General features: G+C 31.3%; 1 protein-coding gene across 1 annotated transcript; it reads left to right on the top strand.

Annotated features, from left to right (window-relative positions):
- Positions 1 to 19,969: 19,969 nt before the first annotated feature.
- LOC7469042 (uncharacterized) lies at positions 19,970 to 22,587 on the top strand. Its single transcript, XM_002312635.4, has 2 exons — positions 19,970 to 20,408; positions 21,017 to 22,587. Exons 1-2 carry the CDS (start codon positions 20,328 to 20,330, stop codon positions 22,112 to 22,114), a joined length of 1,179 nt encoding a protein of 392 aa, XP_002312671.2. The 5' UTR covers positions 19,970 to 20,327; the 3' UTR covers positions 22,115 to 22,587.
- Positions 22,588 to 25,066: the final 2,479 nt, after the last annotated feature.

Here is a 25,066-nt window from a genome sequence, read left to right as displayed (position 1 = left end):
TGAAAAAAAGAACACTGCTTTAATTCACTGTGTTTTGTGAGAGTGAACAATAAATAAATAAAAAACAGATCTCTCTTAGTATATTGTACTAGATAAATGGCTTGTGTTATGCTGCAAGTCGGGTTAATTTTTTATAAATATAAAAATAAATGTTTATATGATATCAATGTTTAAAAAAAAATAAGAAAAATCTAAGAATTTAGTCACTAAAAAAGGTCGCTTGTGTTGTCAGAGCAGTGATCCAAAAAACAAATAAAACAAAATATCATAAATCGAACATCTTATGCTTACTTTCACAAAATTAATTTAATTTAATTTAATTACAAAATAAAATTCCTTTTAGAGAAGCTAGATTCAACAAAGGTAGAAAACAAATCTGAGTTAACCCTTGTTGCTTTCAAAACCACAGAAAAAATCCCATAAAAATAAATAAAAAAAGTAACAAAATGTTTGTGGATGAAATTAAAAAAACACATAAAAAAACTAAGTAAACCTGAGTGAACTTTGTAAACCCGAGTTAATCTCTTAAATTCATAACTCATTAAATTATAGATCTAGGTTAAATTAAATAGCTCAAAACATGCCAAATTAAGATAAACACATGCTAGATAAATAATAATTAGAGTTGACTAAATCAAGTTTTACTCGAACTTGACTTAGTCAACTAGATTAATTGAGTTTGATGAACAGGTTAATCTAGGTTTGATCAAGTTAGTCTCGTAACTAATTAAAAATAAAATACAGTTTAGATTAAGTTTCAGATTGACAAGTTAATGTGTGGATCGGAAAGAGTGTTACGAGTTTAGTAACTATAAGATGAGAGGGAAGTGTATTATAGTAACCACCTTCGACATTATTACAGTATCCTTTGAAATAATCATCCAGCCATCCAAGTTGTACACTGAGAGAAGGCTTTGCCCAATCTAAGTTGATATTCTTTTTTGCAAGAACTTCCTTTGACAAGGCTGTAGCGCCGCTGTACGCGAAGTTCACTCCACGACTTGTTGACAAATGTGATGCACTAAAATTCTTATAGGGAACGACTAAGGGGAGATCGGCTGATCTTGCTGCAAAATTTCGAAGCAAAATTCTCATAGCAATCCAGCCTTACTCTCAAAAGTAATAATTGTTACGTAAAACAGAGAGAAAGAAGAAGATTGTTTGCTTACCAATGTAATCAATTATTAACAGTCCATCAGAGGGTCTACCAGTTGCTTCGTTAATGGTTTTTCCATAAGGAAACTTGGCTTGCCAAATTGAAGGATTTATCTATGGCTGAGTTGCCTGTATCTGAAATTGAAGTCCCAAGATTATATATTGCATCAAATCCACATTGCTTAAGTTTGGGTACATTAGATGCATTGCATGGATTCTGAGGAAGCATGATGTGAAGAAAAGTAGAATAGATAATAAGAACTTGAAACAAAGCCAGAAATCTGATGGCCATGGCTTCAAGGAAATTTATAGTTCTTGATATTTCTTTAACAAAGACAAAAAAAAAAAAAACCCAAGGCAACTCTTATTATTTTAAAAATAAAGATAAATCTTATAGAAAGAGAATAAAAAGAATGATAGAGGATGAAAACTAAAAAAAAAATAGAGCTTAAAAAAAATCAAACAAGCCCAAGTGAACCTTGTAAATCCGAGTTAAACTCTCAAACCCACAATCCGTTATATTCTTGACCCGGGCTAAAAAAATATTAAATGTTGGATGATGAAATCAATTAATTTAATTCAATTGAAATATAAAATTCCTGCAAATAAGCTAAATTTAACAAAGATAAAAAAAAAAAAAAAAAGCCAAGACAATCCTTGTTATTTTCAAAACAACTAAAAAATAACAAAATGCTAGAGGATGAAAAAAAAACTAAAAAAAAGGGAAAAAAAACAAGAAAACTCATGTCAACTTTGTAAATCGGGGTTAATCTCTTAAACTAACAGACCGTTAAATTCTAGACTTGAACTCAACTAAAAAGCTAAACGCTTGGCTAATTAAATGTTGAAGAATGAAATAATAATAAAACAAATCAATCTAAAAGAATCTCACAAGGGAAAAAAAATACAATAATTAAAAAAAGCACTAGATTTGACAAGAAAAACTAAAGAATGATGAAATTGTAAAAAAAAAACAATTACAAAAACCATCTAAAAAAATAGTAATCAAAAGATTATGAATAAAATATGATAGAAAAAAATATCTATTGGAAATGAAATTGAAAAAAAATAATAATTTAATTTAATAAATTATTGTAAAAAAAAATTGCAATAAAGAGAATAAGGATGAAATTGGAAGAAAAAAAACCCTTCATTTCATAAATTATTCTAAATTTTAAAAATTATAATAAAAAGGATAGAGATGAAATCTTAAGTATAACAAACCTTAAGGACTAATTTGATTATTTTTTTAAGGTCAATATAAGAATCGAGTAGGAGAAATAAAATAAATAAATAAATAAAAGGCCACACGCGCCTCTCTAACCACCGTTGGGCTAAACGCGCTACTTATTTGTGAAAGCGGTGGATACTATTCACACGTTTTTGAATTGTTTTTATTTTTTATTTATCAAATTATCCTACTACCCCTAATGACATTCAATAACTACCAAATTACCATATCTAAATGACAAAAAAAAAAAAAAACTCTAAGTCAAAAACAATTTTTTTTTATTTCCAAGAATAATAAAGTAACGTAATTGTTTAAAAATTAAGCCAAAGACTAAAAAATCTATTCTCCCAAGTTATTTTATTTTTGTATTTTAAGGGCAATTAGATAATTATATTGAGAAAAAAAATAAAAAAATACCGTTTAACCTCTTCTTTTCTAATAATGATCAATGTGTCCTGTGTAAAATACTCTTTCATGGTGATATCTTTTAGGATATGGTATAATAATGCCAAGTCTCTCTATATAGCCTTACACGTTTCAATATAATATGGAGCCGTTATTTTTGTCTAATCAATTTCAGCAAAAAAAAATACGGACTTTTGGTAATGGAATCTGAGTGTTGAATGATTTTCCTATCTTTCAAAGAGAACAGAAAAGGAAAAAGGTCAAGGATTGTTTATGTATAATCGTTTTACCAATAGTACTATGATGATCAGAAGAATATATATCCATTTCAGTTCAAAGTTTATCATCATCATCTTGATTTTTGGATCATTCCAAATTTTAGATTGGAAACGCTTGTCGTTGCGATCTGTATAATATTTGATACTCTTGTTGTATATTTTTTTATATTTTTATGCGAGCTGTTAGAGAATAATATAAATTATATCCTGAGACCTCATTTAATAGTTTAAGTTATTAGGTTGAGATAGTTCCTTGATATGGTATCAAAGCCTTAATAACCAAGCGATCGCGAGTTCAAATCTCATCCTTTCTCATTTATTTGATAAAAATTAAGTACGATCATATCATATGACCTCACCTAACAACTTAACCTATTGGATTGAGATGGTTCTTTGATAATTTTTTTTTCTATCCTTTTTTCTTTCATTACAAAAGAGAGATTTTAACTCCAGATTTCAGGCAACTTGTTATATTTCAGGCAACTTGTTATTTTTTTAATTGCAAACTGGACTTGGGTTCCGTTGAGCTAGATGGAATTTGATACTTATGATGTGAAGAGCAAATCGTAAATGATTATAATTTAACAATTTCGTTCATAAGCCAAGCAGGGAGCCTCTAGGAGTGGTGAATTTGTTGCATGGCTGTGATTATGTAGAATAGTCTCGAGGATGATTCTTGTGCCAGGGAACCTGCAGATTCCTTGATATAATCGGGAGAGTTACTTGCAGGAGCTTCTTTTGTTCTTGTGTCTCTTGTCTCTCTGTCCACTGGTTTTCAAGGTCCCCGTTTACTTTCCTTAGTTCTTTGATGTCTGCAAGTTGTTCTGGTCCTCCTGTGCGCCTGCACCTAGGTGTTTTGCATGTATGATCCATATGCTTGTCAAAAAAAAAAGAAAAAAAAAACAATTTCGTTCATAAAAAGGGAAGGCTTTATTTTTACGCAAAGGATATTTTCCTCCTGTAAATGAAATGATGATATATTTACCCTGAAGCAGACTTTTTCCAAGCTAAACACTATAAAGCCATCCTTTTGTCTCTTCAGTGTCTAATATTAGGTGGGTTAAGGACAAGTAATAGAGGTTTTCCTAGGAAAATATAAAAAAAAGTTGAGAGAGAGCTTGAAAATCACAATTGTAGTTGGTAAATGATAAGAAAACAAAACTTACGCTTCCCTAGGTTATAGTTACACCCACCCACCCTCATCTCCTCCGGTTTTTTCAAAGATTCGAGTGCAATGCATGGAGAAGCCAGATGAGTGTGACAGACGAAATGCGTTTCAGCTTTAGCTTAAATTCTTGACCTTGAAAAAGGAAAGCTGATATTGAGATGGTCTCTGTGCATGATCAGTACCTCTTTGCTTTTTGACGTGCATCTGTTTTCACATGAAATTAATACATACTCTCTCTATCTACTTTCATTTTTGTTTCTTGATTCTGTTCCATTTCTTTGTGAATAAATTAAGGACTTAAGTTTGGGTAATTATTGTCCCTCGATGTATTTTTTTTGCGATTCTGTTTGTTTTTGTATTTCAAAAACACTTTTAAAAAATTTAAATTTTTTTATTTTTTTCTTTACTTCAAATTAATATTTTTTTAGTGTTTTCAAATCATTTTAATGTGCTAATATCAAAAATAATTTTTAAATAATAAAAAAATATTTTTTGATGTATTTCCGAGTTAAAAACACTTTGAAAAGCAACTACAACCAAACTCCCAACATTATTTTAATGCATTTTCTTTACTTTTTAATGCTTTTTATAAGTATTTTTACTTTTAAAAAATATTAAATTTTTTTTAATATTTTTAATATATTTTCAAGTAAAAAATATTTTACATCATACTACCAAACACATATTAAATAATGCATTAAATGATGGAATTAGAATTCCACGACCCAGTTGATAGCATTTAAGAAAAGTAGAATCCTCTCAACACCCCTCCTCACAAATTTTCTGGTTATTGCATTTGTTTAAATTAAGTTAATTTTGGTATAGGTGAAGAATCCTTGTAAAATTGAAGGATGTTTGGTAAAAAAAAAAAAAAAAAAGGAAAAAAAACGTTTTTTTAAGAATGTAAAATTTACCCTCAAACTGGTCATGGTTAATTTTTTAGAATCTAACTCTGAAATCTAAATTTTATAATTTGTTTTCATGATCTCTCTTCCTTTTTATCTTGAAATATGTTCTAAAATAATTTTTTATTTCATTTTCCCCAATCATTACCAATATTTAACTATTTCTCTATCTTTATATTTACAATTTAGCCATTAATTTCTTAACACATATTATTGATACAATTTTAAAAATTATTTCTATATAAAAAAATATATATTAGCACCCGTACGTTGTGGTCGCTATTGAAGATCGTAAAGGCTCCAAACAGGGTAAGAAACTAAGCATGCAATCTAAAATAGCAATGGAAAAACTCTGGACATCATTTGATTTATTAATCTTTAGTAGCCCAGTCTTTTATACCCTGGATTGTATCTCTCCTATAATTGGTCAAGCCCATTTTATTTTTTTTTCTTTTATTTGAGAATTAAGAAAATCCTCAAGTCGAGTTTCCATCAATCAAAACAAAATCTATAAATTTAATTTTCAAATAATATTAAATATTTAAATGATTATCGAATTAAGTAAGACAAAGAAAATTTTAATTTTAATTTTAATTATTACAGAATAGGGCTCTCATGCTCGTACATTGTCTTGATTTGTTTGGGAGTGAGGACAGATGAATACAAGGAAAAGAGAATAAGAGAAAAGAAAAGAACTTTTCTATCCAAGCTTTTTATTTTTTATTTTTTATTTTTTTAATGATGACCAAAGCACTTTGTTCTTACTGAAGTAGGTTTAATCAGAACCAATGAGATTGGAGGTTGTTGCCCCTCCTGTTGAAAGACACGACTGGCCATTGATAACAGCTTGATTTTAATTTGGAAAAACATACACGAATTTTGACCTTCTTCTACAAATCACTGGGTGGATCATATCAACTTCAATAATAATATATGAAGATAATTACAAGATAAACAAAGAGATAGCCATGCCTTTTGTTTTTCTGTTCTTACGTCGGTAGTCAAGATAAACTCTCCCCTGATGATGAGCTCCGGTGTGTGTGTCATTCGATGCTTTTCGGAGAGTTTCCAATAATTACAGAAGTCATGTCACATTGCTATTGCTGATATGTTCCTCAATCTCCAAAAGGTACGTAGGATGCAAATCGGTTCATTGCCCTTTGTAAGGCTAAGGACTTATTTATTAACCAAGAGTTACATTGTATTATATCGTTGTCTTGAAGATTCCCTGTGGAAAGCAAGATTGCAACTTGAGTTTTGTGCCTATTCGGTTCAGCTGCGGCTAGACAAGTTTTTGATGAAAATTTATTATTATTATTATTTGATGTATTTTTAAATAAAAAATAATTTCAATTATATTTTCAAATACCACGTTGTTTAATATTTCAACAATATTAAAGAGAAGGTATCGTTAAAGGATTCCATCCACAAAGTGATATGATCAAACCTATCTCATTCTTTTTCGAATCATAAACTTTCGAGTGGAATTGAAGTCCCAAGCTTTAATGGTTAAGTTGTTTCCTTAGCTAGAGACAGGTTAAATTTTCTTAATAAAAATTCAGATTATTTCATATTTAGATAACATGTGAAACAAGCCTAACACCTTTAACCCATCTCAAGTTGGAAAAAATATGATCTAAGCATTGAATTGTTCTTTTCATGGATTTCCTCGTGATGCTCCATTTCTTTCTGTTTCATTACCCACAGAGCTTCAAGACAAAGTAGATGACCATTGACCACTCCAAGCTTGCTTGCTTTTTGAGTTTGATCACAGCCTTTTATATGGTATAAGTTAATTAGCTCCCATATTGGTCAAAACTAACATAAATAACAAATCAAAAGTCGGTCGAACGAACGAGAATAAGCAACACTTGGACCATGCACAGGGTTAGAGAGTAAAGTTGAAGCACATTGACGAGGACGGGGGCTCCATATGACAGGAGATAGAACCTGCTGTGTTGGTGCCCCAAAAAGAGGAATAGCACAGCCAACCCCACTAGCAATACCATGTTGGCCTTGCGTTTATGAATATGGACAAGTGTAAGTATAAGGACAAGACTAGAACACCCATGAGACAAAGATCATTCCTACAAGCATGTGAAGATTGTCTCTAAGAACTCTTGATTATAGGTTTTAGGCCTTACCATCATTCGTATTAGAATTAGAATGCCTATGATTGCAGACGTGCATCCTGGTTCTTTCAAAGTACACACGATCCAGGTAGTCTAGGGTTGTCAGGTAGTAACAAGTAGAAGGTAGGGAAGTATTCTATTTTATCCCATGTTTAAATTTGATTCAATTTCATCCTTTTATTTTAAATTTAATAAATTAAACACCGATACTGAAAAATAAAAATAAAAAACTCTTAGATAACGTTTAGTTATTGTCTAAAAACAGAAAAGACAGACTTAGTTATGACTCCTCATCTTTATATTCTCGTTTTCATCTTTTCAAATAAATATATTTATGTTTATTTTGTATTTTGTATTTTTCTTCTTTCCACTGAAACACTAAATAAAGGTAACATTACACACAAAATATAGAAGAAAGAGAGAATACTTATCCACATGTTTACTAGGTTTAGAGGCAAGAACCACCTGGACAAAATTTAAAAATGCAAGGCCTAGTAGTTGCCTAAATATAAAATGAGAAAAAAAATTAGAAAACACAAAGTCTAATTGAGCAAATTTAAGAGATGGGATAAACGTGAATAATTTGAACAAACACGTTAGTAAATTCAAGGGTTTTGCCTAGTCTATGCGTGTAAAAGCTTCACACTTTACATAAAACCTAGCTAAACCAGTGCACGCTTCTTTTTTAGTTAACCAAATATGGGGCTGGGCATGTTTTGTAATCGAACCTTGATAGGAAAACAGACCTTCCTGAAATTCCCAAGACCAACTTAATTTGACAGTGATGGTCCATGCTCATGAAGCTGCCAACGCTTAAGTTAGCCCATTTTCTGATTTGAAACAATAAAGTTGGCCCAGTTGTTTTTATGTAGTGGGCCATTGAATTGATCGCCATGGAAATGGTGCGTGCAGGTGTTCACAAAACATCAGTCTTATCAGTGATTACTAATTTTCTGTCGTTGCTTGAACCTGTTGATGTCAAAGATTGGAGGGGGGAGAAGACTTCTCTTTACCAAGCCTACTCCTCGTGCTCTGGAGAATCAACAGGACCAAGGCGCAGAATGGAGTTTGAATGTTTGATCACGCATGGAGTCACCTAAGTTAGATGCCCCTTCAAGTCCAAAAATCTTTTATTTGTTCAAGTTCATTCAGTTCATTATCTATTAAATTCTGATAAAATTATTCTCTAGTGCTAGTGCTTTTCAAGATGAAGGGAGCACAGAAAAAGCATGCTTTTATTTTTATTTTCATTTGTGAAATGTAAAATTTATGATTTTTAGTTGATCAAACCTGATTTTTTGCCAATAAATTTTATCAAAAACCTTATCAAGTATCAAAATCTTTTATTTGTTCAAGTCCATTCACGTCATCATCTATTAAATTCCAATAAAATTATTCTCTAGTGCTAGTGCTTTTCAGGATGAAAGGGATAGAGAAAAAGTCAAGTTTTTATTTTTATTTTCGTTTGCGAAATGTAAAATTTATGAGATTTTTAGTTGATTAAACCTGATTTTCTGCCAGTGAATTTTACCAAAAACCCTATCAAGTATCAAAATCTTTTATTTGTTCAAGTCCATTCATGTTATTATCTATTAAATTCCAATAAAATTATTCTCTAGTGCTGCTTTTCAGGATGAAGGGGGTAGAGAAAAAGCCAAGTTTTCATTTTCGTTTTCGTTTGCGAAATGTAAAATTTATGAGATTTTTAGTTGATCAAACCTGATTTTTTGCCGGTAAATTTTACCAAAAAACCTTATCAAGTATCAAAATCTTTTATTTGTTCAAGTCCATTCATGTCATTATCTATTAAATTCCAAAAACATTATTCTCTAGTGCTGCTTTTCAGGATGAAAGGGGTAGAGAAAAAGCCAAGTTTTCATTTTCGTTTTCGTTTGCGAAATGTAAAATTTATGAGACTTTTAGTTGATCAAACCTGATTTTTTGCCAGTGAATTTTACCAAAAAACCTTATCAAGTATCAAAATCTTTTATTTGTTCAAGTCCATTCATGTCATTATCTATTAAATTCCAATAAAATTATTCTCTAGTGCTGCTTTTCAGGATGAAAGGGGTAGAGAAAAGGCCAAGTTTTCATTTTCATTTTCGTTTGCGAAATGTAAAATTTATGGGACTTTTAGTTGATCAAACCTGATTTTTTGCCAGTGAATTTTACCAAAAAACCTTATCAAGTATCAAAATATTTTATTTGTTCAAGTCCATTCATGTCATTATCTATTAAATTCTAATAAAATTATTCTCTAGTGCTGCTTTTCAGGATGGAAGGGGTAGAGAAAAGGCCAAGTTTTCATTTTCGTTTTCGTTTGCGAAATGTAAAATTTATGAGACTTTTAGTTGATCAAACCTGATTTTTTGCCAGTGAATTTTACCAAAAAACCTTATCAAGTATCAAAAAATTTTATTTGTTCAAGTCCATTCATGTCATTATCTATTAAATTCCAATAAAATTATTTTTTAGTGCTGCTTTTCAGGATGAAAGGGGCAGAGAAAAAGCCAAGTTTTTATTTTTGTTTTTGTTTGCGGAATGTAAAATTGATGGACTTTTAGTTGAGAAAATTGTGTTTGAAATATTTGCAAATAATATGTGCTATCAATAGTATCACAAACCATTTATACAATCAATTATTTAAATATATATTTTATGTATGATGATATATCAAAGAGTACTTAATTATATTTGTCGTATTTATTTTATCATCATAATAATAATATATTGCAAAGAGTTTTCTTAGGCTGTCCGGTTACTCGGTTGTTTAATGAATGAAACCTTTCTTAACTGTTTTATATTCTAACACGCGATTATTTTTATATACCACATAATAATTATCCAATAATTTTATTAATCAAACTCATGGCTAGTAATAATATTTTTGTATGAAAAACATTATCAATTACATGTAATTACGTACGTTGTTAAAGAATATTTTAAAATTATTACAGGAATATTCTAGGGTTTATGAAAATATTCCTGTCTCAATTGAAGTAATGGTGAATCGAACAGGAAAATCTGTTTCGTTTCATTACACGTTTGTTGCAACCATGTAATCAGATAATAAAAGAAAATATTATAGAAAGGCAAACCCTATAACTAGGATCCGTGCCTGTTACAACACACCATTAAGAAAGCAACACATTGACTTTGTTTCATACGAAATAGACTGTCTAATAACTTCTGCAATGGAAACGCAGTTGCCTTACTGTCATTCTTTTCTTATCTTTAATGCTGCCATTTTAACGTCGTTCCTGGACCTACGGCAATTTGCAAATACTAGCCAAATTTGTTTGAAGAAGAACGCATATAAAATAGACGTCTGTGGAAGAAGCAGCAGCAGCAGCAGCACATTGCCTTGAGATATCTTGCAGACCACATCGTACGATCTGAAATTGATTGAATGCACGTTAGAAAGATTAGGAATTCATTGTCTTGTACGCGTGCCTAATTATACATATATATATATATTAAAATCATATAATTCAAATAAATTAATGATCACTACTTGACGAGGACTACGAGGATAATCATAACCAAGTATTTGTTGCTGGGACATCTAAGATATTTCTATCGGTCTTTCTTTAACAAAAATATCAAGACTATACATACAAAGAAGTCTCCGTCGCTGTTTAATCATTCTTTTAAGCGCCTTGTTTCGGTAAATGGAGAGGAAATGAATGCATTTTCATACTCTTTAGTAAATAAAACTAAGTATAATTATCTAATATATATATATATATATACACACATATTATGGAGCCTGCTCGTGCACTATTTGATTGGCTTGATTTTAGAAAAAGAACCGATTTATCCTATATATACAGCTTACAGCTTACGTAATAATTAGAACAAAGACACGTAAACGTTACAAATTTCGATATAGCATACACAGGCATCAATATGCATGTCCAAATCAGTAGTCCAAGTCACACGCTACTATAATCCACACTTTTCTCTTTAAATAATTCATTTCAACTATTTAAAATAAATAATTCAATAAAAGCTGCATCCATTTTACTTGTCTATTTTGATTTAGATTAGTTACGTCTTTAAGTCTCATATGAGCTTCAACACACACGCAAAAATACAGTTTCGTGAACAAGACCCGCTTCAGAGAATTTGTTAGCCAATCTGTACAGGAATCTGTCTCTCTATACAAATGTAATGTGATTTTTGAGTTTCTAAGAAAATAAAATAAAAATTAAGGGTATTTGCTTGGAAATACATCAAAATAATATTTTTTATTTTTTAAAAAAATTATTTTTAATATCAAAACTACCCAAAGACATGAACTTTTTTTAAAAAAATAAAATAACAGATTACTTTTACTCTTCCTCTTGATAGCTAGATATATAAGAGCTGCTCAACAATTTGCGAGTCAAAATCTAGTTGTTGAATACCCTTGCTTAACTACAAGCCAATCTTCACAACTAGCCCATGGTTTAGCTTTGATAGCATTTTTGTTACCAGCACTCGCGGTAAACCCTGCAATAAACCTGACTATATTATCTTTCATTGTATTTTTTTTATAGCAAATGTGTCAAAATATGAACATATAGCATATTCTCTAGACATATCTAAGTTAATTGCTTGAAACAAAAGAATCATCACTTGCATAGCAAATGACTTTCAAATAGCAGATCACTTCCAAGCTTACTGCTGATTGACCCCATATATATATATATATATATATGACTCTGTCTTGAATCCTCCAAATTAATTTAATTTCTCGTATATATTGCCGCGTGGAAATTTCCACAAACACCACTAGGGCTAGGTATGATATTTTTTTCGTAAATCAACGGAACGCGGAGGCTCCACCTTACTGGTTAAGGCTTGAACGTGAAAGGGACCTCCATGTGATGAATCCACTCTCAATTTAATACTGTCGACCATTGTGGTTAACTTAGTAGTTGCTTACTTTGACCAAATCACCCACTTGCAAAGGACACAGCACCAGTTCCATAAAGGCATCATGGAACTTGCTGATGAATAGCTGGCCTGTTCAATTCTTACATGGAATTGACTTCGTCTTCCTGCATTGAAGAGAAATCATTCAATTGAACCACCTATTTGTCTTCCATATGTCCTTCACAGCTCAGATTTGGTTACATTATAGGAATTTAATGTTTCCTAAATTAGTGAATGTGAAGGTTCATAGAAAGACCTACTTTTTGGGTTGCGTAGAGCCTGTAAATGAACCAATGTTCTTGACTTTGTCGAAGTTGTACTGAATTTAAAGGGGTGTATAAAAAAATGATATAAGTTGTTTTTTATTTAAAAATAAATTAAAATAATTTTTTTTATATTTTAAAATTCAATCTTAAGATCAACATATCAAAACAATCTAAAAACTCTTAAAAATTTTAATTTAAAATAAAAAAAATTAAATTTTAATAAAAAAAAAGTTGCACCACAACCCCAAACACGGGTCTTGATTAGCCACAGCTATTATGGGTTGACTTCCCATTTCTTGAATAATCATTTATCAGTTAATTAAAATATATCTTTGATTAATAATTTTGAGCTCAGAAAATAGCATCCTCTATATATAGGTTGAAGTTCTTCGTAATAATTTTGGTTCATCTTCGAAACAAGGAAAGGATTGATGAATCTAAACCAACCAAACTCAAGCATTAATTCATCTCCTCCTGGCCTCCGAGAAAGTGGAAAAACCACAGAATCGATCAACACCATTTTACATAACTCGCAATCACAATATGGAATATTGAGATTAGAATATGGATTACTGTAAAGTGTAGAGGTCATAAACAGAATCTTTTCAAGAAATATCGAATTACTACTAGACGGATCCAAAATATTGTTTTTAAAGTAAATTTATAATTTTTTTATATATTTTATTATGGCCTTTTACGACTCATGCTCTTTTGGGTTAATTAATTTATGGAAACAAGTAACTCTCACCCTTGATTGAAGTGATGTCATGTCACCATGATCTTCACATACTTGGTGGCCAACTTGGACGCCATGCAGATGGGGGCATGGACAAATTCAATGATAAATTAACTTGGATGGGCAGTGTTATTTGACCTAATCCTCAACACCGAGTATTTGATTGGTTTTATCTTGGCAACAATTGAATTTGATATAACAAAGATAAAATCAATTGCAGCCTCCACCGATTAATCCAGGTTTTGGACGAGGAGTGTTAGCAATCCTGATTTTCTCGCATCCTTTTGCCATTTTGATGAAGCTTTCCTGGAAATGGATCTCGAAGACTTCATCAATAGCTCCATTGCTCCATTCTTTTTACTGCGTGCATATTTTTATATAGATAGCGTACTGCACAGTTTTGAACAAAAACCATCCCCTCAACTTGTTATTAAATAGATAGCGTACTACACAGTTCCCAGGAATGGTATGGTCAACAAAGACTTCTTCTCTTGTACTCATACTGTGTGTCGTATTTAATTTTATCGAACTTAATTGGTGAGTGCGTTTACTTGAAAAAATAAAGATACGGAGTATAATTTGGGTGGGAATTTTTTTAAATCTAATAAGATATTAAATGGTAAATTTTAATTAATCTGAACTGATTTTTTAATAAGATTTAATTTATTTAATTAAATTCGATCTAAACTCAACCATGTTAAAAAAAAAACAAAAACAAATTATCATTTTAATAAAAAGCTTGCAAATCTATTGCTAATTAAAAAAAAAAAACCTCAATTCTTTTTCGGACGAGTCCACAAGTTATATCTGACATTTGCCATGTGCTGCTTCTACTACTTCAAATCAAAATCAAGTCATTTTTTTTTTATAAAAAAAATACAGCTCCAGTCCAAAATTACCGCTGCCTCGAAGGCCCCCGAACTTGCCATGTGTAACAATAGCAAAACAAATCCATTTAAGCAAAAAATAAAAATAAAAATGTGACACGTGTCTGAGAGCCAACAAGATAAGTAAAGTAACCTTAAAGGGGTTTGCTTACATCAGTCGTGCCACTATGATAGAGATTTCAAGCCAGTCCCCAATCTATTACTGAATGCAAATTTACCACTAACCAAACATTCAAATCTGGAAAAGAAAACGACATAAATTTACTTCCCTTTTAAAGACAATGGTCGGAGTATGTTAAGTTTATTGTATTCAATAACATGGTTGTGTTTTGAGCACAAAAAAAGAATTTCATATTACTGCAAATTAAAGCACTAAAAATGACTTATAAATTTGCAATTAAGGTAGTGGATTGGATATCTAAAAAGATTAAAGTTAAAAGTCATCTTTTATCTTGGGTGATATATTCACCAAATCAATTGTGAAGTGTACTTCCTTTGAATTGTTCATCATTTAATCTTGATGAATGAAATTAACAAAGTGTTTGTTTTTATAGGTGCTGTTGAAATTGGGTTGAAATATAAATTTTTGGTGTTTGGTTAGGGTTGAACCACACTTTTTGTAATTATAGGATCCACCAGAGATTGAGGTTCAACCTCAATTTCTTATAAGCTATCCATACTTGTTTTTTTTTTTTTTTTGTCTCTCTCGCCTCTCCACTGGAAAAAAAAAACCCATAAAAATTTAGAGAAAATAATCGTTAAAAATATTCCCCAAACAACCCTCATCCATATCTCCAATCTTACTCAAACACTAGCACTGTTGAGATATCTCCAACCCTCATCCCTCACTTCTCTTCTTTCTTCTCAAAATCTCAATTTTTTGCTCTTGTTCTATCACTTTGAGTTTCCAAATAAGATTGTTGTATTCTTTGTAAAGGAGGTAAGATTCAAAGATCTACTAGCTCATTCATCAAATAATAAACTTTATAATTGTTTTTTCTTTATTTTTTTCAATTTCAAATATCATATCCCCTCACTTCTTCTTCAATCTTTCTAAAATCAAATGATATTTTACTTAGATTTGCTTATAATGTTTATGACAATGCATCTATTTTTTTATGTATAAATAAATCATACATTTGTGTGGTTTAACCAAAAAGGAAACAAGTAAAGGTTTCGGAAACAGAGATGGTTTCAACACAGACCGTGAGTTTCTTCCTCTCCATCCGAAAATTTGTTTTAATTAACTACATATTTCAATTTATATGATGCTTGATTAATTATTTTTTCTGATTAATTGTCGCTACTGATAATTTATGTTTGATTGGTCTTGTTTGTTTTCCTTAAACAAATTGTATTAGAAGCATGCAACCGAAACATATTGTTCAAGTTACATTGTTGGAACGATTTAATTAATTTTTCGATCGAAACCCGTTCTTGAAGGTAGTTACTTTTTTCTTTTGGAATTTTGATATAATTTGCATTAACTCATGTGTGATGGAGTTTTGTTTGTTTGATTAGTTTAGGTTACCTGGGTTTCGCTTCTTGTAAAATGACTTTGTGTTTTTTATTTGGATCACTGCCTAGATTTAGCTGCTGCTTTTGCATTAACTCACGTGTGAAGGTAATTATGAATTCTGTCAAAGCTATTTCTTGTAAACTAAGTAAATAATAATAGAACTTGAGAAAAATATATTGAGAATTGCAATCTATTTTAGGTGTTCATAATTGAACTTGCCTTTTTTTTGTTGTGTTTATTTCAAAGGAATTGGTCCTTTTTTTTTAATGTTTTGTCTTTAACAAATGAGTTAAAAAGCACTATAATTACACTTGCATAAACATAGAATTGCACCTAAAATTCAAAATTTTAGCTAAAATCAATAGCTCTTGTCAATAATTTTGTTTCTTCTTCCTATAACACTTCAATAAGCTTAGAAAGGCAAAATGTAGATATAAATTAAGGGAGAAGAATAGCAAAAAAGTACATATGTTACTCTTACAAGTATCCTGAAGTTACTAGAAAAAGGAGTATATAAGACCATTTTTCTCCGTAACACAAAGTAAGTATACAACATCACAATACATGATTGAGGATTTGATGAACCTAGTTAGGATACAAAATTTCCTATTTCTTTTATTGAATTTTTCCATATGAACCTCCTTTTAAACGTACAAAAAACCAACTAATTACCATAAAAAAAAAAAACAACTTACAAGCAAAAATCCAGAAAAAATGAAATCACAAAAGAATTCTAAGTGTGTGTGTGTGATTTTTAGTTATTTTACAACCAAATCTCAATATAAAAAGCATATTAACCAAGTACATGAAACTATTTTGTTCAACCTTAAACTCAACTATATTTTTAACTAAACACTTTAATTTATTAAACCAACCTCAACTAAAATTGATCATTATAAAATTATATTTTCAAATCATAACGATAAAAGTAATCATGATGCCAAACATACCTAAAATATTTTTTTTATTTTTTAAAATTAATACATTAAAACTAAAAACAATACTAAAAAAAATATTAATTTAATATTTTGTTTTTAGTGAAACGCGGCTTTTAAAACCCACAAATAAAAACTGCTTTTGAACGCTAGACGTTAAATTTTAAATTGAGAGGGCCTTTGATTTAAATTTTAATAGAGTTGATGTGATTGGAAAGTTGAGAGGGCCTTTGGTGTAAGAATTTAATGGATAATTAAAAATTAAAATTCAAAAGCGCTTCAAATAGTTAAATGATATGTACAATCTGATATAAAACTTTTAAATATTACTTGATAAAGGAATAAAAAAAAGTGCTACTTTTCTGCACATAATATTTATGTAAAAATATTAATAATTAGATTTTAATTATCTCAAATAAATATCAAAGTAACATGAAGAAGAAACAATTTTAATAGGGTACGCCACCAAATATATGGCACTATTTAGATCATAGTTTTGAAATCTGGCCTGGCAGGTTGACCCGGGTCTCGATCGATCCGGGACTGGAACCGGGCTGGGTTGAAGAAAAAATAGAGGAAGCAAAAATCTGGTGTGACCCGGTTGAGGCGGCAAGACCAGGTTAAAAACTTGGTTGCAACCCATTGACTTTTGTTTTTTTACTAAAACGATGTTGTTTTGATTTAAAAAAACAAAATTGACCTGAGCGATCCGGTGATTCGGTTAAAACTTGAAATCCGGACCTTGAACCAGACTGGGTTGAAAACTATGATTTAGACCCTTCATCGACCAACTTCGTTAATTACTTTGTGCCACCATTTCTCACAAGTTTTGGCTATACGATAAATGAATGAAAGCACTTTACTAGTTTGTTACAAATGGAAAGTATCTTATTCCTTATTCCTTTGCTAGGCATTAAAAATCTCTGACATTTGGATGTACTTTGTAGAGTTTTTAAACCTGAACTGTTAACTAACTCGAGTGCATTCATAAATTAAATGGTTTTAATTTATCTAGGATAACTTAATTTTTTTTATAAAAAAAATATTATTTAAAAAAAAATTACTAAGTTTTAACTAGGTTTTGTTGAATTGATTGGATTATAAATTAACCAAGATTTGTAAACGAGTTATAAAATCAAGTTAATTTTTTTTTATTAAAACCTAGTCCTACCTAGCTTTTAAAACAATGCTTCATCGAATGTGACTGCAACAATTACAATTTGTAATTTACAAATAGTGATCGGAATATTTATTACATAATGTTTGGTATTTATTTTGAGATAGAATAAAAAAGACACTGCTACAGGCGATTGCTCCTTTCCATTGAAGTAGGGTGGGGCCGGTGGGCTTTCTTCCATGGAAACATAGTTTTAAAATCCGGCCCGGCCTGGTGGGTCAACCTGAAATCCGGCCGATCCGGGGCTGGAACTGGGCCAGGTTGAAGAAAAAACAGGGGAAGAAAAAACCCGGTGCGACCCGGCTGACCCAGCAAGACCCGGTCAAAAACCCGGTTGCAACACGTTGACTTTTGTTTTTTTTTTACTAAATCAACGCTGTTTTGATTTTTTTTAAAAAAAAATGACCCGGGCAACCCGGTGACTCGGTCAAAACCCGGAACCCGGATCTTGGACCGGGCCGGGTCTAAAAACTATGCACGGGAAGGTTCATTTCCCTTTTCTAAAGTGCTAATTTCTTGTTTGAAAAAAATATTATATTCTTGTATCCAAAACGAAGAAAAGAAGAAGGAAAAAAATACAACTAGCATTGAAAGATAGGAAAGAAATAGGATATGGGTGAGAAATGAGGAAAAAAGGATGTTTTGCTTATAACAAAACAAAAAAGACTGTCGTTTTAATGATAATGATAACAAGAAAAAGTCTCTATATCATAAGATAATCTATAAAATTATCTCTTATCAGTCTGTTATTTTATTTTTATATAACATATTTGAAACTCATGATTTTACCATTAATATACAAAGATAAATTATAAATTAAATATTTATTTTACTATTCCATGTAAAGTTTAAAAAATACTTATTGAATATATTATTAATTTATTAATTATTTCAATTTCAAAATATCATTAAATAAATATATATAGTCTAGTTAGTTTGCCGACAACCATGTGAAATCATATTTTTTATTTTTCTTACAAAAAATGAAGAAAAAAACACAAAGAAAGCACACATTTTAACCTCCTAAACACAAATTTAACCTTATGAGTTTTAAAGTTTTTAGATCTAAATACTCTTTTTTTCCCCTCTTTTCTTAATTTTTTATTATTAAGTTTTCAGATCAAATAGTTCATATTAACGGTTATAAAATTAATGGTTCAGATCTTTGGAATGTTTAATGAGATATTAATAGAAGAGAAAACTTTATTACTTTTGTCTTTCGAGGCATGTCTCTTCAGTCTTCATCCTTCCTTTTTTTTTTTTTTAAGGATAAATAACTAAACATTACTTTGTTTTTTTTAACGTTCCAAACCACACTGTTTTACAGTTACCTGAAGATGTTACTATAATTGTAGATATACGAACAACATTTATTGTTCATTAAAGATAATATTTTTACAAGTAATCCGTTTAGAAATGTGATTGCGGTTATATTTTCATTTAGAAAAATATCAAAATAATATATATTTTTATTTTTTTAAAATTATTTTTGATATCAGCGCATCAAAATAATTTAAAAACATCAAAAAATATTAATTTGAAGTGAAAAAAATAAAAAAATTTCAAATATTTTTAAAAATGCTTTTAAAACAAAAAATAAAATCTTAATTTAATTATTATGGATTAAATGGATTGATATAGTTTTTTTTATATCAAATATCATGAAACCAAATCTATCACAAAAGGATTGTCTTGCAGACAGCTATACAAACTCTTGATGTCATAATATGAGCAGCCCAAGTATACATTCAATTAACATAAAATAAAATAAACTATAAAAAACCTAATTATAAGATATAGAACTTATAATTGTAAAGCATTCAAATAAATATAAAAAGTGCGATACAAAGTGAAAAATACACTATCATAAATAATCCAAATAAGAATATAATATTTTATTTTATTTTTTATTTTTTCAATACTTTAATTCGATTGTTGAACCATAAAAAAAAATAAAAAAATAAAAAAACACTTGAAAATTAGAAAATTAAGAAAGACAACGACTTGGCTGTTCGCAGTGAACGAGTTTTGTTAGTTTAGAGTTTACAAAGTCAACAGACGCGTTGGGAAGGACCGAGCCCAACGACGACACTCTCCAAACCGAAGCCCAGATATTTACCAAATTCCCAAATTATCCACAGACAATTTTCTTCTACAAGCAAAAAAGCCAAAAGACCGATGGTGACTTTGGTCATTTAATAATGAACCTCTCTCCCTATATATAGAATAAGAAAACACACCTTTTCCTTACAAGTTACAACTGCCAGCCACCCAATTCACAGAGAAGCCACATTACTTTAATTTTTTTAAAAAAATATATTAGAAAAAGACAATCAAGCTCGTTAAGTTTAGAGATTGTTGAGGGACGGCTGACGCTATCTGCTTGGCTGATTTCTTTTCCCCTGATTTTTTAGAAAGAAAAACCCATTTTTGGAGAGAGAAAGAAAGTGAGAGAAACGGCTAAATTTACTGGTTTTGCTGCCAGCTAGAAACAAGCGGAGATCGAGGAGGGGAATTTCAAAAGAGGGTTTGTTCCGGGGTGTGGATAAAACCCATTTTTTGTTTTTGATCTGAGTTCTAGAGCAGAAAAAATAGAAAATATTTAGTAAAAAAATGTGGTGGATGATGAATGAAAATGGCGGCCATTACTGCTCCAAGAAGAGTGATGATATCTGTGATGATATTTGTGGCCAGGTAATTTCGAACCCATTTTGATGTGTACAAGATTTCGTTAGACTTCTCTCTTCTTCTTTTTTTACTGATATCCTTTTTTTTTTAATTCTCGTTATGCCATTAAATAGATATTATGTTATTGGAATTGGGATTTCATGGATTTTCTTTGATTGATGAGTTTTTGAGGTTTTTTATTTTAATCTGGGACTTGTTCGAGGATTTGAAAAAATCAAGGATGAGGTTTTTTAAGTTTGAGCATCTGGAATCAGACCTTTGTTTTGTGTTTAATGACTAAGATTATGGAAGCAAATTAAGATGTTGATTAATTTACAATTTGGGTCTTCTCAATTTTTGCCGTCTGGAAACTCTGATCATGAAATGTCTCCAATTTTTATCTGGTTTTCAAGGATAACTTTTGTGTTTAAGAAGGTAGTAATTATTTAAGATGCGGATTTAATGAGTGATTTTCGTTACATTCTCTCTTCTTTACTGGAATCAAACAGGGCATTACGCTTATAGGAGAAAATATTTATTTATTGATTGATCAGTTTTCTACTAGTGATTGGCTTTGTTTTGTGTTTCTTCTTGAAATCATTTTGACTCATATTGTGAACTCCATTAATTTGCAGGACTCAGGGCGAATTTTGAGCATGTCCAGAATCCGGTGTATTCTTCGTGGCATGGATTTAAAGACATATTTGCTTCTGTTTATACTCGTGCCAACCTGTGTCTATGGTATTTACATGCATGGACAGAAGATCTCATCCTTTTTCCGGCCATTATGGGAATCCCCACCAAAAACGTTCAATGAAATCCCACACTATTATCATGAGAATGTGTCGATGGAGAACCTCTGCAAACTCCATGGTTGGGGAATTCGTGAGTTCCCAAGACGTGTTTATGATGCAGTGTTATTCAGTAATGAATTGGACATCCTTGCTTTGCGATGGAAAGAATTGTACCCTTACATTACACAGTTTGTTCTCCTTGAATCTAATTCAACCTTCACTGGGAAAGAAAAGCTTCTCTCTTTTGCCAACCATCGAGATCAGTTTAAATTTGTTGAGCCCAGGTTGACCTATGGAACTATCGGAGGGAGGTTTAAGAAAGGAGAGAACCCATTTATCGAAGAGGCATACCAGCGAGTAGCATTGGACCAACTTATCAAAGTAGCAGGGATTTCTGATGATGACTTGCTTATAATGTCAGATGTTGATGAGATACCGAGCAGACACACTATCAATCTCTTGAGGTGGTGTGATGACACTCCTTCAGTTCTTCATCTCCGGCTGAAAAATTATCTTTACTCTTTTGAGTTTCTCAAGGACATTAAAAGTTGGAGAGCTTCAGTCCACAGATATCAGACAGGCAAGACGCGGTATGCACATTATCGCCAGGCAGATGACATTTTGGCAGATGCAGGGTGGCACTGCAGCTTTTGTTTCCGCCGTATAAGCGAGTTTATATTTAAGATGAAAGCTTACAGTCATGTTGATAGAGTCAGGTTCAAACGTTACTTGAACCCTAAAAGAATCCAGAGAGTAATTTGCAAGGGTGCTGATTTATTTGACATGCTTCCTGAGGAGTACACATTCAAGGAAATTATTGGGAAAATGGGACCAATTCCTCACTCCTATTCAGCTGTTCATCTTCCATCATATCTTCTGGAGAACGCTGACAAGTATAAATTTCTCTTGCCTGGGAACTGCTTAAGAGAAAGTGGGTGATTCTCTTGAATACTTCAGTATCTGTTTTTGTAAAGGTTAGGTGGAGATGCAGCTTGTGTAACTCCTTATGAAAGCTTCAACCGAACATTTTCCATCTGTAGCGAGTGACTGATACAGCATGAGTGACTGATACAGCATGCTAGATGTCAAAACTGAATATGGGAAATGTTTGAAGAGTTGGGTAATTTCTTGAGTTTTCTAATGTCACATTATGTAAATAGCTTTCTTCCGGAATTTGGGTTTTATTCAACCTGGAGCTTTACTTTACTGGATGGGGAACTTGCTGTGATGGAACAGCCAATTTGTCACCGGTTTGTTATGTACTTCCTAGCATTCATATAACCTGACTCTCCAAAAACTCGATTAATATTTTGAGGTTTCAGTGATTTTCCTGTATTGGGAATTTTTGTTCTGATCCATTTTATTTTTTTATGTCTTTAATTTCTTGATTTATACCATCTCGTTTTTACTTAGATCACTTATGTGTTGACTCTCTCATCAGATTTTCATGTTTGTTCTTTATGGACAGCTCTTTTTCTTACCTGACCTTTGTGCAATGAATTAAAATTTTCCATCCAGAGCTGTATTACTTTTTTGCAAGTTGCTATCGCATAATAAATTAATAATCTTCAATTACTTCCCACATAACTTTCTGAGTCCTTGGCACGTATTAGCATCAAAAGACGGACATGCTGCATGTTTCCGTTTACCTGTGTTTGCTTACCACCTACTGTCATCTTTTAGATATAATCGTTAAGCTGTCGTTTACTTTGTGTTCATGAGACACATAGATACCCTTTACTTTTGTCGGGGTTTGCCTGTAACATGGACATGTCTAATATTTTTTTTCCAAATCTCGTTGATCTTCGAAAGAAACGCCATGCCTGTCTGGCATGGAGGCTGGCAGTTCATACCAAGTTATTCCTTCTTCTTTAGATGCTTGATTAATTATTTAGCGGATATACTTATTGGTGCACTTGCAAGGCCTGATCTTATGTCAACCAACATGGTTGTCTTTGCGTTGCATCTATATTTAAACATAAAGAAATAAAAAATAGTTGCGACCCTGCTGGTGTATAATATCAATATTTTGCTGGACGGCCAAATACATAATTTGGTTTTGGCCTCCCGGCCACTGGGATTTAACTGCTGTAGGTCAATGACATCGACATATTTCGTAAACTTGATGGGCCATATTCATTGTTTAAAAAACTACATTGGAGGGAGTAGATTGCCTTGAGCAATCCAATAAGATATGTTTGATTTTTCTGTGGTGAGGTAAAAATATCACAAGTGTTGTGGAGGTAACATCAGTAAAAGAAATTTGGACAATATTACTCCCAACTTCTCTAAAATAGCATTTTCTCTAACAAATTCGTATTTCAAAGCTTTTTATTCTTAATGTGATGTTCTTATTGTATGGAGTATCTTTTATTTTATTTTATTTTATTTAATTATATGCATCTTTTCTTGATTCAATCACAAAATCGACCCTTTTGTTCTTAAAATTTGGAGAGTTTTTGGTAAAATTCTTTTTTGTATATTGTATGTCACGTCATTTTTGCTTATGGATAACATATTTGCGATCAAACTCCATTGCAAATTGTGTTTGCAATTAAAAAACTTTCTTGTAGTGCAAGTTCCCATTAGGAAAAAACATTGAAGGAAGAAAGATTATGATATAATCAAAACCATATCCTACCTTTTGCTTCCTATATATTTTCTTAGCTTTAATACCCCTAAAAGGTAAAATCTTGTTTCCTCAAATTGGGAATAAAGTGGTGAGTGGTGAACTTGCATCATTCAACAATCAACATCCATTATTTAGACGTGCATATATATTATAACAAAAATTAAATGATATAGAGAAATCACTGTAAATCGAAAAAGCTTTTACTGTGAATTGTAATAATAAATTCATTTTTAATTTCTTATTTTTTCGCGAGCAAATAAATATTTCTTTGGCTTTCTTCGACAAGGATATTCAGGTTTTTTTAATTTTTAAGTACAGTCAAATAACGCTTTTAGCCTCAGAAAAGATTAAAAAAAAACCTTTGCCTTTGGAGGTATTTTGTGTAATTAAAAAGACCATGGAGGCGTTTTAGTATTTTCATGATGTATTTGTTATTTTTTAATCGAAAAGATGTGCGCACATGTTTCTCACGCCCCAGCGAGTGGGCGGCACACACGTTATTAAGAAGACGCGTATGACGCTTCCCAGTAGTCAAATCTGGCCATCTGTCATCTAACTGGATGTGCAACCGTGTCTTCTTCCACATGGTGTGGCGCATGTAGACAAATAATTGTTGGATTACCGTCAGCGATCGATTGTTCTTTTTGCTTGTTATTTGTCAAATCTGGCATGGTTGTCAGACTTATGCGCCTGGGTCTGCAAGACCCACGCGCTTAGGTCAAAAAATTTAAATTTTTTCAAAAGCATGATTGGACTTCAAAAACAAACACTGCCTCATTCAAGCATGATTTTTCATTCATATGCAATAAAACTTAACTGCAAACTCTTTTTTTTTGTGCAATTTATTTTATAAATTTGTTATATTCGAAGAGGAAAGAATGAAAAAAACAATGTTGAGTTTTAAGTGATTTATTTCAAGTCTTCAAAAATAAACCTCCTTTTTTTATATGTATTGTGAATGAAAATATTAATTTTATGTTTCCATCCAAGTGTTGAACAATTTTTTAAAGTGTTCATGTTTTTTTAAAAAAATTTGAAATGTTGTTGCATGATCTATGTAACATCCCACCCCACTAGCAAGATATTGTCCGTTTTGGCCCACGGGCCTCACGGATTTGTTCTTGGCAGCTACGCATTGCCCAAAAACGCGTCTTACTAGTCAAAGTGAGCATGCTCATATAAGGCCCTCCCCTAAGTCCTCACCCGCCGATATGAGATATTAAAATCCATCCCCCTTAAGTAGCCCGACGACCCCGTCG

Source organism: Populus trichocarpa, chromosome 8, assembly GCF_000002775.5.
Source record: "Populus trichocarpa isolate Nisqually-1 chromosome 8, P.trichocarpa_v4.1, whole genome shotgun sequence".
NCBI classification, from domain to species: Eukaryota; Viridiplantae; Streptophyta; class Magnoliopsida; order Malpighiales; family Salicaceae; genus Populus; species Populus trichocarpa.
Note: the sequence above shows the minus strand (reverse complement) of the source record. Positions and strands in the feature narration are given on the sequence as shown.

What these genes read in the sequence shown, in the direction of transcription:
- LOC7469042 (XM_002312635.4), top strand. Translation starts at nt 20,328, where the DNA reads ATGTGGTGGATGATGAATGAAAATGGCGGCCATTACTGCTCCAAGAAG. An exon ending in GTGATGATATTTGTGGCCAG is followed by an intron (nt 20,409 to 21,016) that starts GTAATTTCGAAC and finishes ATTAATTTGCAG; the next exon opens with GACTCAGGGCGAATTTTGAG.